This window comes from Rhagoletis pomonella, unplaced genomic scaffold (assembly GCF_013731165.1).
Source record: "Rhagoletis pomonella isolate Grant_MI unplaced genomic scaffold, Rhpom_1.0 Rhpom_scaffold_00014, whole genome shotgun sequence".
NCBI lineage: Eukaryota > Metazoa > Arthropoda > Insecta > Diptera > Tephritidae > Rhagoletis > Rhagoletis pomonella.
This window is the reverse complement of record NW_023458568.1, coordinates 8941915-8960041: the sequence shown is the minus strand read 5'-3', so window position 1 is coordinate 8960041 and position 18127 is coordinate 8941915. Positions and strand designations below refer to the sequence as shown.

Sequence of the window (18127 nt, the reverse complement as noted above, 5' to 3'; positions counted from 1 at the left end):
CCGATTTAGGCGGCCAAAATTATTTTTATGAATATTTAACCTCGAAGTGTTTAGAAAAGACGTCTTTAGAAATTTAGAATGGAAAATGTTCAAAATCAAGAAAACAGAAGGGGAGGACATCCAATAAGTTGCTTAAAGTTTGACATCGATATACTCGTATGTTGCCGTGCCCGATTGTACGAACACGCGTACCTACGTGTGCGCCTTTGTAGAAGATTTATATCTAGGTTAGAACTCTAAAAGAGTTGCCACCTGTTGAAAAATTTAATTCAATTAAGTTGCTGCAATATGGGTATCAACGGATTGGTTTTGAAAAGGCTTTATTGCTAAACACATGTGGTAGGGTTGCCACCTGTTTAAAAAATCTAATTCAAATATAATTTAGGGAATTAGATAATTCAAATACATAGTACATATAAGTAGGCAAGAGAATGTAATAAAACTAAATTTTTATTAATAGTAATATATCAATTTTTCAATTTTATTTATTCTTAAGAGAATGTTGTAAGCAGGGACCCGGACTTGTATAACTTTTATATCAAAAGTCGTTGGAAAAATTTTACTTATTTTATTTTAAATAAAATAATCGGTCAAGCCGGACTTTTTTTTTAGATCTGTAATAACTGTTAAACTTAGCTAAATATTTTTTAAGTCCGAAATAAAAGTCTAAGCTAAATATTTTTTAAGTCCGAAATAAAAGTCCTTTCCTAATAATAAGCAGACCTATTTATATATATTTCTTATAGGCTATGTATGTACCCTGTAGGAAATAAAACTACTTTAAAAGCAATTTAAAAAGTACTTTTTTACCAACTATAAGTGGTTGGAGTTCTTCCTTTTTTCATATAAGCAACTAACTTTATTAACATGGCCATGTCCTAGGAGCAGGTCAATTATCCGACTCTGCATTTTATTTCAACTAGTTTAAAATGCATTTGGTTTAAAGAACTTCAATGTCAGTATTTTTCGTTTGAATACGCATTCGTTCTGCACTTCACAAATGCTTTTTCATATTTCGAAGCCAAAAAAAAAAATTCATTTCAACATTTTGCCTCTGATGGGATTTGAACCCGCACCTTCTGGAAGCTAACAACCCAGTCGGAAACAAGTGACTTTTTTTAAAATCAAACTAATTGAAAAACTACTTTGAAACAAGTGAAGTGAGTAAATGTTTCGAATTTTGATACCCTTTTTACCAAAAGAAACAATTTGTGTCTTGGATGTATGAAAAAGCATCTGTGAAGTGCAGACCTAAAGCGTATTTAAATGAAACATAGTGACTTTAAAGTGTTTTAATCCAGATGCATTTTAAAGTAGTTGGAATCAAATGCAGAGTCGGACAATCGGCTTGCTGCTTGCACACAATTCAAACTGAACATTTGAAAGCACACACACAAGTCCAGATGGCCAGCGCTTCTGCTAGAATGATAGGATCTCGTAAGTATAAATACGTCGAAACTTAGTTTAGACTACCAACTGAAGATTATCTGCAGTAACAGTTTCGCTTGAAATTAAAATATTTAGCAATTAATATCAAAAACTTCAAAAACAGCTTGCGACAACTTTCGGATGTCTTAGTCATTTTCTAAATCAATTTTACTCATATGAACATATTCACCCCTATTCTGGTTGTCGTAAGTCGCTCGCATCGACAGTCGTTCGTTGAATTAAGTCGTAAATAAAAATGTTAACGGCAGATTTTGACATGTTTTCATTAGTTCTTCATTTCGAAGGGATAATAGGAATACAAATTTGTAGTGGATTATGTTATTCGTTGCCACATAACGCCAATGAAAGTCAAATTTCGACGAACGACTGTCGTTTCGCCAATCGGAATAGGGCCGATTGGCAATTTAGCAATTTCTCATTGAAATTTTGAAATTTCACGGCTCTTGCCGGAACCGAAATCTTCAAAAATTTCAAATTTTGCACAGTTTTTATTGACCCCAATACACAACTTTCCCGCACAAGGCCAAAACGCTTATCCCCCTTTTGTATATTTCCAGCCGCCCTAATGTAAGATCTGCTTCATTTGAAATTTGGCAGCACTATACATAGCATAACTTTGGTATCGACTACTCGATCAGCCGTTTATTTAGTGTACTGATTTTGCTATCGTTGTTTTTTATTACAGTTCATTTTCATATGCGTAACTTTGAAAATAAGTGATGTGGAGAGCAAAGAACTTCAGCAAAGAAAATTGGTTTTGGACTGATTCATGCAAAATCCACATATCTCCCAATGTCGGTTAGTAAAATTGCTGAAAATTGGAAGGTCGACGGTACAAAATGTATTGTCAAATATCAAGAAAAATTTCCGCATTGAGAGAAAGGCGGAATCTGGCCTAAAATCAGGCACTATAAATAAGATAGTGGAGAAGGATGTTCCGAGGACTTTGAAAAGGAATCTGAAGCTCTCCGAACGTGTTGTTGCACCTGGAGTGTTGTTCTGAGAGCCTGTATTGTTTTGGCCTGATTTGGCAACAAGCCATTGTGAAAAAAAAGCGTAAGAGTTTTATACACAAAATGGAATCAACATTGTACTAAAATAAGCCAATCCTCCGAATCAACCAGAGCTCCCAACGATCGAGCGTTATTGGGCCTATATGAAATCAAAATTAAAAAAAACAAAAAAACAAAATGTACACCTTCAAGAATAACGCAGTTCCGCAGAATGTGGTGAAAACAGGCTCAATCGATCAGCAAAAGGGATGTCTAAGTATTAATGGCGGTCATCTCAAAAGTACGGGCATTTTGGCGTGGAAATTAATTCTAACAATATTTGTAAATCTTTCATCTAAATATAAATAAAATAAGGTTCTAAAAAAGTTTGGACCGAATTATATATTTAAATTAGTTTTTTTATTACTTAATACCTGCCAGATTTCAACTGAAGCAGATCTTATGTACTTACCCTGCAAACCACTTTTGCCGAGTATTTTGAATTGTAGAGAAATGTTAAAGAATTCGTAAAGATCTCATCTGATTTTCTGCCGAATTTTCTAAAATGAAACAAACTTTGCGCACTTGGATTCTTTTATGAAATTTCGGAAGAAAAGCGATAAAGCAATGAAAATAATGTGTGAGTAATTTCTTACAGAATTTTTTCAGATTTTTTTTTTTTTTCGTGTCAACCACTTCATATAATTTTCTTTCAAAATTTGTAAAAAAATCGTCACAGAAATGAGATACTCCTAAAGATTTCGATTTGTTTGCAGAGTACATACATGTTTGTGCGTACATACATATGTACATGTTTTTTTGAAAGAAAATATTTGATATGTCTACTCAAAATGATATTTATTTCTGAGCATTGCTACAAATTTAAAAATTTATTTTTTACTTTGCTTTGTACTTGTTCCTTCGAGAATCTCAGTTTCAGCCCCGTTGGGTTGCGTCAAGGGTAGACCCGTCTGTAGTCAGCATAAGACAGTTATGTGTATGCGGAAAATTAGTAGTCTTAAGGTTTCATACTGCAGACGTTATAAAATGTAGCAAAATTTTCTGGTCTTTTACATTTCGTAGATTTATTCAACTAACCGAAAAGAAAAAAATTATGCGCAACGTAATTTTAAACTCTGCTTTTTAAGGGACACCCTAACCAAGAGTTGAAACTAGTAATTGAAGAGCTAAATACATACATATATGCTGAGTAACCTCTCCAAACAGAATACCCAAAAAAATCGTAAAATATAACTTCTTTCCCCGCTATAGTTGTGTTACCCATTATGGTAAGGTCAGCCTGCAGTCTTGAGAATTTATTGCAAATGATGACAGATATTAATATTGTAGTTATAACGAACAACGTCTAAAGAGTTTTATATGCGTTGAAAGTTATATAATAAGGGTGTGTCTTTTCTTTACTTTTAGAATGATTCGTTGAATGGATTTAACGACCCACAAGAACGAGAAGAAGTACTAGATTCGCTGCAGCTACGTTTTTCTTTAGTGGGAGGAATGTTTGATACAATACAGAAAAATGGCACATCTACTACAGACTGGGCTATCTTACTAACACAGCTAGTATGTCAGGGAGTGATTGACGCATGTTCTAATCGGTAAGTATCATTTACTTTATGCATCAAAGCAAGAATTAGATATATAAATATCTAAGAATTAGATAGATAAATATACTAGTTTTTATACGAGCATTTCGTTGCATTTGCTATCATTCAGCCTCAATGCGTATGTCGTAAATTAGGCTAAATTGTATGACTCGACAACATTGGCATTGTCTACCGTCGCACAGTGGGGTAATTTATGTCGATATTGCGTGTTAATTCAAAAAATGAATTTCAAAGAAGGGTTTATTACCAAATGAAAATAGATAAAACTCTACATCTCTATGTCATCAAATATCTGCCCAAAAATTTACCGTTTTCTTGCAATATACTGCTAAAGTCGTCACTTTTTCCTTTAGGTGTGCGCAAGGTGAAAAACAATGCTTTAATATTTCAAATCTCCAAGCTATATCTGAGTTTTATTTAAAGATATATCAACAACGGCAATGGTACCTTCTTGCTCAGGTATTTAGGCAATGCAAAGTGATTTTAGTTTTCTTTTACTATGGTTCTAAGTATTTTATTATATTTTTTATGGTAAGCGTAAAAATAAAGGGTTTTTGGCTATATACGTAGACATATAGTTGAGAAGTAGGTGCGATCAAGGTATATTCAACAAGGTAGAAGTGACAACCACTGTGGTGTGGTGGTAAGCAGTGCGCGCTTCCACTCCGCAGCACCTGGGTTCAAACCCTGGTCAAAACATCATCGCAAAAAATATAGAAAAAAGGTTTTTTCTTAACAGCGGTCGTCCCTCGGCAGGCAATGGCAAACCTCCGATTGTATTTCTGCCATGAAAAACAGCTTCTCATAAAAATACAATCGCCGTTCGGAGTCGGCGTAAAACAGAAGGTCCCTCCGCTTTGTGTGACAACATCAAGGCGCACGCCACAAACCGGAGGAGAAGCTCGGCCAAACACTAACATATGTGTAAGCGCCAATCTATTATTATTATTATTAGAAGTGACAACACAATCGATAAGACTATTAGTTTTGTACTTTTACCAACAATTTTATAAAATATTACCCTTAAAAATTATTTTTAAATTGAAGAGTTTTTAGTAGCAATGAAAATGACTGTTGAATTGTCAAAATCGGTCAATTAGTTCGTCTGTTATTGAATTTTCAAGTAAAAAGGAAAAAAAAACACTTGATTTATTTGCTTTATTTAAGAAATGAGGTTGTACCTGTAAGACTCAGTCTCTTGTAGTACATCAACAGCTTTCAATTACAAAATTAAAACGCAAAATCGTCTGATACAGACTTATCTTAAATCTAACGTAAAAATATAATAGCAATAAATTTAAATACAAACAGTTATCATAAATTTAAAAATAAAATAAAAAATAAAAATTAAATAAAAGTAAGATTAAATAGTAGTCATTTAATAGTCACTCATTGCAGTTGGGAAAAGAAAAACACAATGAAGAAGAAAAAACAAAAAAAAAGACAGAGAAATAAATAGAAAAAAGAGAACTGTTAAATTGCAATCACATTTATCGCACAGAGGTGAAATACTTGTGTATTACTTTCTTATAGTAGCTCCTATTCAACGCAGCTTTGATAGTATCAGGAATGGAATTCCACAGCCTTACAGCATTGTCGATATATAAGAAACTAAATTGTTTTTGTACAAGCAAAGTTACACATTTGTTTGTATTAGCAATGGCTATCAAAAAATACTACTACTGATAAGGAATAAAATATCACATAACTAAAGTGGCCCGTTTCAGAAATTCTGACTCTCCTATGAATTGATAACCTCCCCCTTTTTGAAGTCGGTTAGAAATGTTTACAATTTACGAAACTTAAAATTTTTTATTTATTTATTACATACTGTACATAAAACTTGCATACATGTATTTAAAGAGTATATTATCTGAAGCGAATTTTCAGAGGTATAAAGCCCCCAAAATATATTCCCGGGTGCGCCAATGGTTAGCGCAGTATATTTTTTTTAGAACGTGGCATTTTTCAATGACATAAATTCACAACATACAATGTACAGAAATCTACTGAAGCAGTTGAGCCATTCTTCCAACTTCATAGGCAAAATTCATTTACTGAGCACTAAAGGAATGATTTTTCTGTATCGTGTTTTGTTTCAGTTTTGCTCAGGATGAGTCTCTTTACTATAATCAATACCTTGCAAGTGAGCAAAAGAACAAACAATTAGTTTGGTTTGTACTCACCTGCAATTGAAACGTATCGTGTATTGTTAGTGCTCGGGAACAGTATGACAAAAGAATCACAAACTTGAGAACTTGTTGTGGAAACGGGTAGTGATACGTTCGGTTTGTTTTCGTACTCTGGCTAAAATAAATGACAAGTTGGTATTTTCATCATTTGGTTCTTGATTTATGATAAATTACCTAATTTCCATTTAATTTATTGACCGATTTTACAAGGCCAAATGCATAGATTTCAGCATGATTTGCTTATTAATTACGAATCACCTTTAAATTACGATAATGTGAACATGCTTTTAAGCTTCAAAAATTGCGTTGGAAGTGATATTTTGTAAATTAATAATAATAATACTGGAATTTCCACTGCTTGTTATTTATGTATACAAGCATGTAGCCAAGCCAAGCGATAATTTCTGTGCAAGTGATTATCCGTTTGTACAATCTACTAGCAATTAGCAAAGTATTTAAATTAAAAATATATTTAGATACATACATTCATATGTACGTAGATACATTGACGTTTGGAAACGTGTTTCCTACCGTAGGGAACGAGCACTTAAGAAACGCGTCGCCAATAGAAAAATAAGCGTATACAATAAGAGATATTCTAGCGATAAAGGTGATTAATTTCTATCGCCTGTTTATGTTGCTATTTGTTGTAGACTCATACGGTATCGTGTGTCAACTAACTATGCGATAGGCAGGCTTTACCAAAGTGGATGGGGTGCGTATGCCTGGGGTGCCGCTATTGGCTAGAGTATACTAGTGGTGCGGGCAAATTCTTTAAACTTTCCATATACAACGCAAGCGGTTTGATCAAACTTCAACATGGCGACCAGAAAATCAAAAAATTTTGATTTTTATTAAAATTATCTTCAATGGCTCGTCAAACCCCATACACCACAAATGGCTTGCAGCAAAGGGATATTTCGCTTGGTTTGTCAAGCCGCTTGCGTGGTGTATTTCGCCCTTAAGCGTGGTTCCCCAGTACGTTTTGCCAACTAAAAATTGAATCAGAAAATTTTCAGGAAAATCGCGGAAAACGTACCCTTTTCACAACCATTTTCAGTCCTTTTGTAGACCTAATCCGCGTTTCATCCGCTTTTCTTCCCGTTTTCGGATTAATTTTCAGATTTTTTGCTAGCTGGGCTGTTCTCGTAACAAGCGCAGCAGCTTCGCACACATGCATATGTTACTTATTCTTTGGAACTTTGGAAAGGAGCGATGTCTAGGATGAAGCGTGAATCAGAAAACGCCACGAGAAGTCACTGTATGATCCGTCGGTATTCCCTGGCGACTAGGAAGATGCCGCCACTAGATATATTTTAGAATTTCTAGCAATTTGCATGAAAACCCCATAAATAAACAAAGTAGATCAGAAAACCGTACATATGTAACGCCGAAGTTAACGCTAAGGAAATTGATAACAGCCGGTCACCAGCAATTTAAATGGAAAATGATTTTTTATTTTCTATGAATTTCCCTATAATGTTCAAAAAATTAAAATCATTTTTCATTTAAATTGCTTTCGTGAAATTGGCTGCAAAAGTTATTTTGTTAGCGTTAACGCACATTACCAGCGTTAACTTGGAAGGTTCAGAAAAAACCATTGTCGACCGGTTTTCATGTGACCCGAAATGTAAACCTACTGAGATGACAAATTAAGCTTTTGAAAACCTTCTGGACATCAGTGAAGACAGTACTTTGAATACTACGAAGAGCTAAGTGAGTTCTGGATGCAAGTGTATATATGCAGAAAATACTGCTGTTGGCAAGATTGCATTAAACATACTTTGACTTTGACTTTTACATTTCTATGTGAGACTGCATTTTCAACAAATGCTTACATGAACAAGTAATTTTTAAGCAAAAAACAAAACCGACTTCAACTCCCGTATAAAAATTTAAGATTATCGTTATTCTCTTCATGAGCCAATGATCGGATTTAAACCAAATTAGAATGGGACCACCTGAGGGGTATCAGAAAATTTTCCTTAAAAAAAAAAAATTATAGTAATCGGTTAACGTGGTTGTATGCGGTAGCATACATAAAAAATAATAATCAAAAAATATTCCGACGAATTGATTGTGTAGTCGGTTAAAAACCAAATACACCAGCAAGCTTTCAGCGACAAATGATTTCAGGGTAAAATTTTCAAAACTCCCAATATGTCAGTTATGTCAGACATAACTGAAAAACAATTTCATGAAATCTTCGAAAAGTATGAAGAAAAATTAAAAGCTTTAATAAAAGACACTGAAGAGGTCCTCAGCACCTCCACAGTGGTGAAACAAGGCCCGACACCGATAACCATAGAAGAATATCAGCGTAGGAATAAGCTTAACAAAAAAGAAATACTAAAAATACCTACCCCGGTAAAAAGACAGAAACAAATGCGGGGAGGCAAACAGTTCAAAAAAAAGAAACAAATAGCCGAAACTTATAGATTGTTAAATCTTTCAACAGATACCGAAGAAAGACTTAATCTAAGAAAATTAAGAAATTTAAGAGAAGATAAATAAAAATTAAAAGCAAATTGGAATGCCAAAAGATTTTACAAAAAATCCCATCAAGTGGGATGAAAATGCAACATTAGAACTAGAAACTAGAGATTACGAAAGGGAATTAATTTGGTTAAGGGAATTTTGGAATTCCATTGGTATGGACAGAGAACCTACCATGGACGACGTAAAAAATTCATCAACCCAAGAAAAAGAAATAATGTTAATGTTAGAAAAATATTTTCCAAATAGGCATTAATTGAGCAATAAATAAATAAATAAAATTTAAAAATTTAAAATTTTAATTTCCGAAAACTTCTTATTCTATGCAAAATGTAGTGGTGGAAAAATATAGAAAATAGCATTCTGATAGCCATTGCGGGATATGAAATAGGAAAGGAAACATCAGAAAACACAGACAATAGGATAGTTAGATACGAACCACCGGCGGAGGTAGAAACAAACAAAGTTTCAAATAATCCAGATATTTGGTTAAGTAGTTTCGCTTGCATACTCATGCTATTGATCATCGCAGTAGCCCTAAAATTGAAGAGTTATATTAAAAACAAATTAAGAAGACTAAATAACGTCCAAGAGCGTATCTAAAACTTCAATTTTACGCTCGCTTCCCTGTCAGCATTGCAATAAATGGGCAAATGGGAAGAACTTTATCAGACACTTATAGAAGAAAAAGCTTCCGCAGAAAAATCCTACAAGTGTATAAATAAAAACATACCCTACAAGACAGCTGAGTATCATATGAGTACTCATATTATCATTATCCCTAATCACAAAAGTGCTTATCAAAGTCCTCATTTTCGTTCAGGCCATGGGAAAAAATTGAGTACTTTCCCCTCAATGTTGTCATCAGAAAGTCCTCAGTACTAATAGTCAAACTACTCATTTATGCCGTACTACAAAAACAAAAGTGTAAATGTGTGAGAATTTTTGCCTAAAGTGCTCAGCAATGTCTTGTAGGGTAAAAATAAAAAATGAAACTGTGTTGAAGCACCTCACGACAATATTAGATTCACTGAATAAATTACGAAAGGCCATACGTAATAACCAATTATCTAGCAGTCACCAAATAGAAGCAAACCAAATATTTTCAACTGTTAGAGACAAATTAGTATCCTCACTAGCAAGATATAATATTGAGGTAACCATCCCAACCTCATTCGCACAAGAAATACAAATAGACTTCAATATCTTCCTATTGGAGAATTCATCCGATTTAGAAGAAGACAAGAAAATTGAAAATCAAACAAAAACTTTGCAAATAGGAAACGTCAAAATGGCACAATCAACAGTATAATTCATTAAGACAGCCTCATCAGTGCTACCAGAGTTTGATGGTAAGCCAGAAAATCTGCACAGCTTTCTAGACGCTCTTGATATCTTGGAACAAATCAAAGATAATCATGGCGATAACTATGATCAGAGGTGGGCACTACCACAAACAAGCGTGAGCTAAAAGTGAGCATGTGTTAGTGTACCTAATTCATTTTGCATGCTGTCGTGTTCTCATCGCTGCACTCTCGCTTGTATACGTACACGCAACGCTTACGCTCTTTTAGCACCTGCTAACTCTCTGCCCATGCCTGACTATGATAAAAACCAATCTAAAAGGTACAGCAAGAAATTACATAAGTAATGAAAATTCAATTCAAGAAATTAGGTCAAAATTGAAATCTACTATTAAAGGCGAATCAGTAGAAGTTTTGACAGCAAAACTCCTGAACGTACAACAACGTAGTAAAACCGCAAATCAGTATACTACAGAAATAGAAAAAATTACCAGGTCACTAGAAGGAGCATATATCTCGGATGGACTAAACCCAGACTTAGCCACCAGATATTCAACACAGGCGGCGGTCAAAGCTATGTGCAAGAATTGCTCCAACGAAAAAGTAAAAATGATAATGCAAGCTGGCACATTTACATCAATGAATGATGCCATCTCTAAATTCACCAATAGCTGCACAGAGATAACGGGTAGTTCAAATACAATCCTGAGCATACGACAACAAAATCAATACCGTGGTAATTTTCGATTCAACAACAATTTTAGACAAAATAACAACTCGCAAAGAGGATCATCAACTCAAAACAGAAACAGAAATTTTATACAGACTCGCAATGTACGTAATTGCACCCAGCAGGAAAACCAGCAAACTCCACTTCAACAGTAAATAACAAAACAGAACGTGTACTTAATTTACACCTAATCTTCCAAAACTTCTCTAAATAACACTATTTCAACTCTCTTGATAGACACAGAAGCAGATATATCTATTATAAAAAAGGGACAAATTGATAGCAATATCACCATTAATACTTCACAGATTACTGATTTGAAAGGCATTGGTCAAGGAATAACAAGCACACTAGGTACGGTCACAACAGACTTGAAAGGAGACGATCTATTAATTAAACACAAATTTCACATAGTAGAAGACAATTTCCCAATCCCGTGTGATGGAATTATAGGTTTAGATTTTATAAAGAAATATAATTGCATTCTAGATTATGGCAAAAATGAAGACAGATTAATTTTGAGACCTTATGATTTTCCAGAAAATATAATAATCCATATGACAAATAGACCAGCTATTAATACAATTACAATCCCCGCTAGATCCGAAGTGATTCGGCAAGTCAACGTAAAAACTAATAATTCGGCACTTTTTATTCCCCATCAAAAATTGGCTGAAGGTATTTTCATAGCAAATACAATTACAAATAAAGACCAAACTTTTGTTAGAATCATTAATACCATAGATAAAAACGCAAGTATTCAGAATTACAATATCAAAACAGAAAATTTAAATAATTACAAGTTAATCCAAGAAACAACAGAAAATAAAAATAATAACAAAGAAAAATTAAAAAGATTAGTTAAGAATTTCCCACAATTCGCTAGCCAACAATTAACGACATTATGTTCAGAATACATAGACATATTTGCATCAGAAGCAGAACCCATATCTTCAAATAATTTTTATAAACAAAAATTACGTATGAAAGATGACAACCTAGTCTATAAAAAATTGCAGATTACCACAAGCACACAAAGGTGAAATAAGTAAACAAGTCAACAAATTAATCAAAGATGATATAATAGAACCATCTATGTCAGAATACAACAGCCCAATTTTATTAGTACCCATAAAGTCATTACCAGGAAATACAGAAAAAAGATGGAGATTAGTCATTGATTATAGACAGGTAAATAAAAAATTAGCAGCACATAAATTTCCACTTCCAAGAATCGATGACATTCTAGATCATTTAGGAAGAGCAAAATATTTTTCATGCCTGGACCTAATGTCAGGTTTTCACCAAATAGAATTAGACTCAGACTCCAGAGATATAACATCGTTTACAGCAGACGATCGTACATACCGATTTAAAAGATTACCATATGGCCTAAAAGTAGCCCCCAATTCGTTTCAAAGAATGATGACTTTAGCATTCGCAGGTCTTAAACCTTCACAAGCATTTTTATACATGGATGATTTAGTAGTAATAGGTTGTTCTGAAAATCACATGATGAAAAATTTACAAGATGTTTTCTCAACTTGCAGAAAATATAATTTGAAGCTGCATCCCGATAAATGTTTATTTTTTAGTCAAGAAGTTACCTATATGGGACACCAGTGCACAAGTAAAGGAATCCTACCAGATCCAAATAAATTCGAAATTGTTCAAAATTATCCACCACCCCAAAATGCGGAAGAAGTCAAACGATTCGTTGCATTCTGTAATTATTACCGAAGATTCGTACCTAATTTCGCAGAACATTCAAGAATTTTAACTAGACTTTGCAAGAAGAATGTTCCCTACGATTGGACAGAAGAATGCCAAAATGCTTTTGAATATTTGAAGAAGGCATTAATTAGTCCAAATATTTTACAATATCCAGATTTCAGTAAAGAATTTTGTATAACAACAGATGCTAGTGGTTATGCTTGTGGTGCAGTTCTTAGTCAGGAACATGAAGGAAAACATTTACCAATTGCCTATGCCTCCAGATCATTCACAAAAGGTGAAATTAATAAAGCAACAATAGAAAAAGAATTAGCCGCAATTCATTGTGCCATAACTTATTTCAGACCATACGTTTATGGCAGATAATTTTTAATTAAAACGGACCATCGACCTTTAACATACCTTTTCTCGATGAAGAGCCCCTCATCAAAATTAACAAGAGTTAGATTAGATTTGGAAGAATATGACTTTGAAGTGGAGTACATAGCAGGAAAAGAAAATTATGTAGCAGACGCACTATCCCGAATCAATATTACAAACCATAAAGAAATGTCAGTGGAAGCAAGCAAAATACTAAAAGTTACCACAAGATCAGAAATTAGAAAACCAGCCCGTAATAATAATAGCAAAAAAGAAATTAAAAGTTACAAAGAGAACCCTATTATATATGAAGCGCTAAATAAATTTGAAGTAAAGGGACATGTCGAGCTCGTTTTCAATCCTCCGAAATTATATTTCAAAAAAGGAAAGAAAATTTCTAGCACTATAGATACAAGCAACCTAATTGTTGAGGATAAGATTGACTTAGGACAATTCTTTACCAGGCTTGCAAAACAAGCCGGCAATCTAGGACTTGTAAAGATACAGTTGTCCTTAGGGGACAGATTGTTTAAATATAATTATACTCGAGTAGGCAAATTTATAGAAGTAGGTACCAAGGTTCTCAAAAATTAAACAATTGCATTACCCCCGAAATTATGCATGTGACAAATGTCGACAAAATTAAAGAAATTATGCATAAATATCATGACGATCCTGTTTTTGGTGGCCACCCAGGAATAAATCGCATGGCAAACAAGATCAAACAGAAGTTCAGCTGGAAAAACATGAAAAATGACATAAGAAAATACGTAAAAAATTGCATCCATTGTAAAACAAATAAAATTTATAGACATATCAAGGAACCAATGACAATAACGGAGACACCTCCGAAGGCCTTTGATATTGTACAAATCGATACAATCGGACCATTACCGAAATCGATACACGGAAATGAATACGCTGTTACTATTATATGCGACTTAACTAAATACCTAGTTACAGTTACTGATTGGGATGAGTAGGTCAGATATTTTTCGTATTGCTACAATACCACACCATCCACAGTTCACGGCTATTGCCCTTTTGAATTAGTTTTTGGAAAAACACCCCTGACTTACGAATTTTTAAAAGAAAGTGTCATTAGCCCAGTATATAACCATGAGGCGTATGACACAGAAATTAAATATAGGCTACAAATAGCACAACAAAGAGCTAAGAAGTTAGTACAAGAAACCAAGGAAAAACAAAAAATCAATTATGATATAAATAGCCACAGTAAGGAAATAAATATAGGAGATTTAGTATTAGTTAAAGATGAAGCAGGTCATAAGTTAGATAGTAAGTATAAAGGACCCTATAGAGTAAAGAACATTGATAAAAATAACAATTTTACTGTAGTTCATCATAGAATAGAAAGTAGCGATAGAAAAAATAAAGATAAGGAAATAATAGTTCACAAGAATAGGCTTAAATTACTATGACTTTAAATCAATAATATCAAACACTTAAATAAACAAAAAAATTCCAATTTACTTATAATTCTTACTAAGTACTCACAACAAAAAAAATTTATTTAATTTTTAAAAAATGTAAAGAATGAAAAAACAAAGTCAGCATAATAGGTACATATATAAACCAACAAAATTTTTTTGCGACATCAAGTTACCATTATGTCATAACTTAGAAAGACAATTGAAATTCAGTAAAGAATAGCCATGGATCATTGGTGCACAAATTATCCATGGCCATTCTCAAAAAATGGGAGGTGTAACATGCATTTGAAATCCGTTTCACTTTCACTACATCCAATTGTCCAATATATACACACATGCAGAAAGAATTCAATTCTGTCTGACCTCAGAAACCAACAAAACGAATTATTAATTATTAATTACTTTACACCAACACTGTGGGGAACTAATCAAAATAGCCTAGTGTATTTCACAAATATTCAAATACATAATCCACCAACCCATAATTTTATATATCCATTACAAGATAATTTGTCATCAGTCTGAAATAAAATATTATAAACCGGAAGGGTAAAATAGTATTGTGTTATTAATTCAAAAATACAAATTTTCATTTCACTGACGAAGGGGGGATCTATCCTCCCAAATCCCTCCCCCCCTGGCTACGCCTCTGCCACTGACATGTACTTAACAAGGATTCGAAGTTTGCCAACTTCGAATTCTTTCTATAAAAATTAGCTACATAAAAAAAATAAAAGTTCAGTTAATTTTTTCGGTATTCGAAATAGTAAAAAATGGGGCAATTGTGAAAAATCACCAAAAGACCAAAAACCAGAAATCGAGGAAAATTAACATAAAATTGTAAAAATTTAATGGAATTAATTGATTGCTTTATACTAAAATTCTTTTGTGACATTTTTTATTACTTTTAAAAGTTGAGCGCGCCTGCCCATCAGCACAACCGACTTCAATTCTAATATACAAAGGAGTACCGTTAATGTTTTCATGATCCAATGATCCGATCTAAACCAAATTGCGGGACGATCCTTAAGGTACCTTCATTCCGACAAAAAAAAGTTTTGAAATCGGTTCACGCGGTCCAAAGTTATGCGGTGGCATACATAAAAGAAGAAAAAATACTCCGAAGAATTGATAATTTCCCCTTTATTGAAGGCGGTTAAAAATATTTGAGTTCTTTTTTAATTATATTCAACAATTTTTATTGATCTTTTTGATTTTATGTAAATAAAATGCAATTTATGAAACTCCAAATTTTTTTTGTATTACATACCTAGTGTACATAAAACTTGCATAAATGTATTTTAAAAAGCGTATTATCTGAAGCAGTATTTTCTGATAATATCTATATATTTAGAAGTATTAAATTGTCCTGGGTGCGCCCCTGATCACCTTAATCGAAGAACTTTTGAAACGATTACCTAGTCAATTAAATACTTTTAAAACAATCTTTGATTTTGTCACCAGAAAAGTGTTTAAATCACAAGAGTGCGAGTTGCAGGGACCTGCCAATTCACTATTTGAATTTGAAGGAAAGGGGAGCAGCGGAAACTGAATATTTAAATCTTTTAACTTTCCCATGGAATATTTAACTTTTTTTCAGAACGGCATTCCAGCCAACTCTGAAGAATTTTGGATAATTGCTTACGGAGTGAAAACCGCAACAGGCAATAAAATGTATGGAAATATAAATAAAGAAGGGTTCATTGCCGCACTCAAATGCTTTTGTTGAGTGCGTTTTGTCGTAATGAATTCAACAAAATCTAAGATTCGAAATAGGATGAGGTTGGAAAGCCTTAATTCAATAGTTCGAATCAAATGTTATATGAAGGCTAATAGTTTCTGCACAACAACACAAATGTAAATGGAGCAGACACTATAGGTGATGAAGAAATTGTGTAAATAGCTGATCTCGCGTTATTCAGCTCTTCATTGAAATACACAAACAAATCTTTGCTTAAAAGTAAATCACGACAAAAACACCACAACCTATTACCTCATTGTTAAATAACGACGAATCGAACTAGCTTTGAAGTGGAGTTTAGTATCAGCAGATGTTGAGATGAGCTTTAGTTCCTTCAAATCAATGCTTCGCGATAATGGCATGAGGCTATGGCCTAAATGCACTTAGTGGCATTGTGCTACTATGATAGCAAAGCCGAGTAATCATAGTCAACTTATGTACAGCGGTCGAAAAAAATTATAGCCGCGCCAAATTTTGAAAAGTTTTCAATTATTATATTTGTTATTTAATTTTGGTTAGTTTTTTTATAAAAATATAGTTAATTCTTTAACAACATCCGTGTAAATACAAGTTTAAAGGTACATAGTGTCACACGATTGGGAATTTGCCCAAAATTTGGTGCAAAACGTATCCCAATTGTGGGAATACCCAAATATTTTTCTTTATCCCAATCACGAAAAATAATTTGTTAAAATTTTTCAATAGAAGATCTCTGTATTGTACCAATTTGTCGTCCCAATTTTTTTTTTTGATATATTGTACCGTTAGCCCAATATAAAAATGTACAAATCTGTACAAATGTACCAATCCAGTGACACTGTCTTAAAACTTTGTGCAATATTAAAAAAAAACAAATTTTCGTAAAAATGTCGAGCTTTTTTAATTAGATTTCCTAGAAAGATTCTAAGTATGCAGTTTTGTAGCCCATTCAAATCTAGTAGAACAAGTTTCAAATGGCTAACAGCGGTTGATTTTTTAGGATTAAAAAAAGCACAAAGTTGGAAACTTGGATTTACACGGGTTTTGTTAAAGAATGAACTATATTTTTATAAACAAAATAATCAAAATTAAATAACAACAAAAATAATAAGTTAGAACTAAGCAAAACCTGATTCGGCTATAATTTTTTGACCACTATGTATTTTTGTATATATTCAGTTGGACATGCCAAATGAACATAAAGCTATGTATGTAACAAAATTAAAAAAATAAATGCATTTTTCTGCGTTTTTTCAAATCTTATTTTGTTTTTTTTTCTAGTTTTTACGGGCTTAAAATCCTAACGCTGATAACAACATTTAATAATATTAATATTTAATAATAACAGTATTACCAATATTTATTAGTTATAATAATATTCAATAAGATTTAGGTATAAATAAAAAATAAAAATAATAATAATAATAAATAGTTGTTATTACATTTCCAGAGAGCTTTTTACAACGGTTGTTGATATGCTAGCTACACTTGTTCACTCCACTTTAATAACAGAGTGCCAATCTGAACGGGACGAAAATAAAAAATTGTATCTCAATCTTATGAAGAAGTTAAAAAAAGAAATTGGGGAAAAAAACAATGCTTCAATAAGGGTTATCCGTCAACTATTGCCACTTTACAAGCAAACAACCGAGGTACGTTATCTAATCGGAGTTTTGTTAACTATATGTAAATAATATTCCATTTAATAGCCCAGAAAAAATTATGCAGGCCTTGTGAAACTAGTACTTACTTGCTTTTGTTGTTGTGCTATTACTACTCTCACTACATCCAAAATTCTTGGTTAATATTGTTTTGAAGGTATTTAGAAAAAAGGATAATATCGACTGCTATGGTTAAAATTCAAAAAGATATTGTACAGATCGCACGTTTAATAATATAACGAGGTATTCCAAAATTTAAATTTTGTGAGAAAACGCAATCAAAGTTTTATCAATTCATGCAGTTGGTATACAAAAAGACAGATGGAAAGACACATATTTTCGCCATATTTGGGAACTATGGTTATCTGTTAAACTGAACATATTCTACTTATCAAGCTTATTATATGCAT

General features: G+C 32.9%; 1 protein-coding gene across 1 annotated transcript in view; it reads left to right on the top strand.

Moving 5' to 3' along the window:
* Nucleotides 1-18127, top strand: part of LOC118749131 (mediator of RNA polymerase II transcription subunit 12) — a 192179-nt gene that overhangs the window by 22294 nt on the left and 151758 nt on the right. Inside the window, exons 5-6 of the mRNA XM_036483899.1 lie at nt 3870-4057; nt 17507-17708. Coding sequence (XP_036339792.1) covers nt 3870-4057; nt 17507-17708 — 390 coding nt within the window. The remainder of the gene's footprint in view (nt 1-3869; nt 4058-17506; nt 17709-18127) is intronic.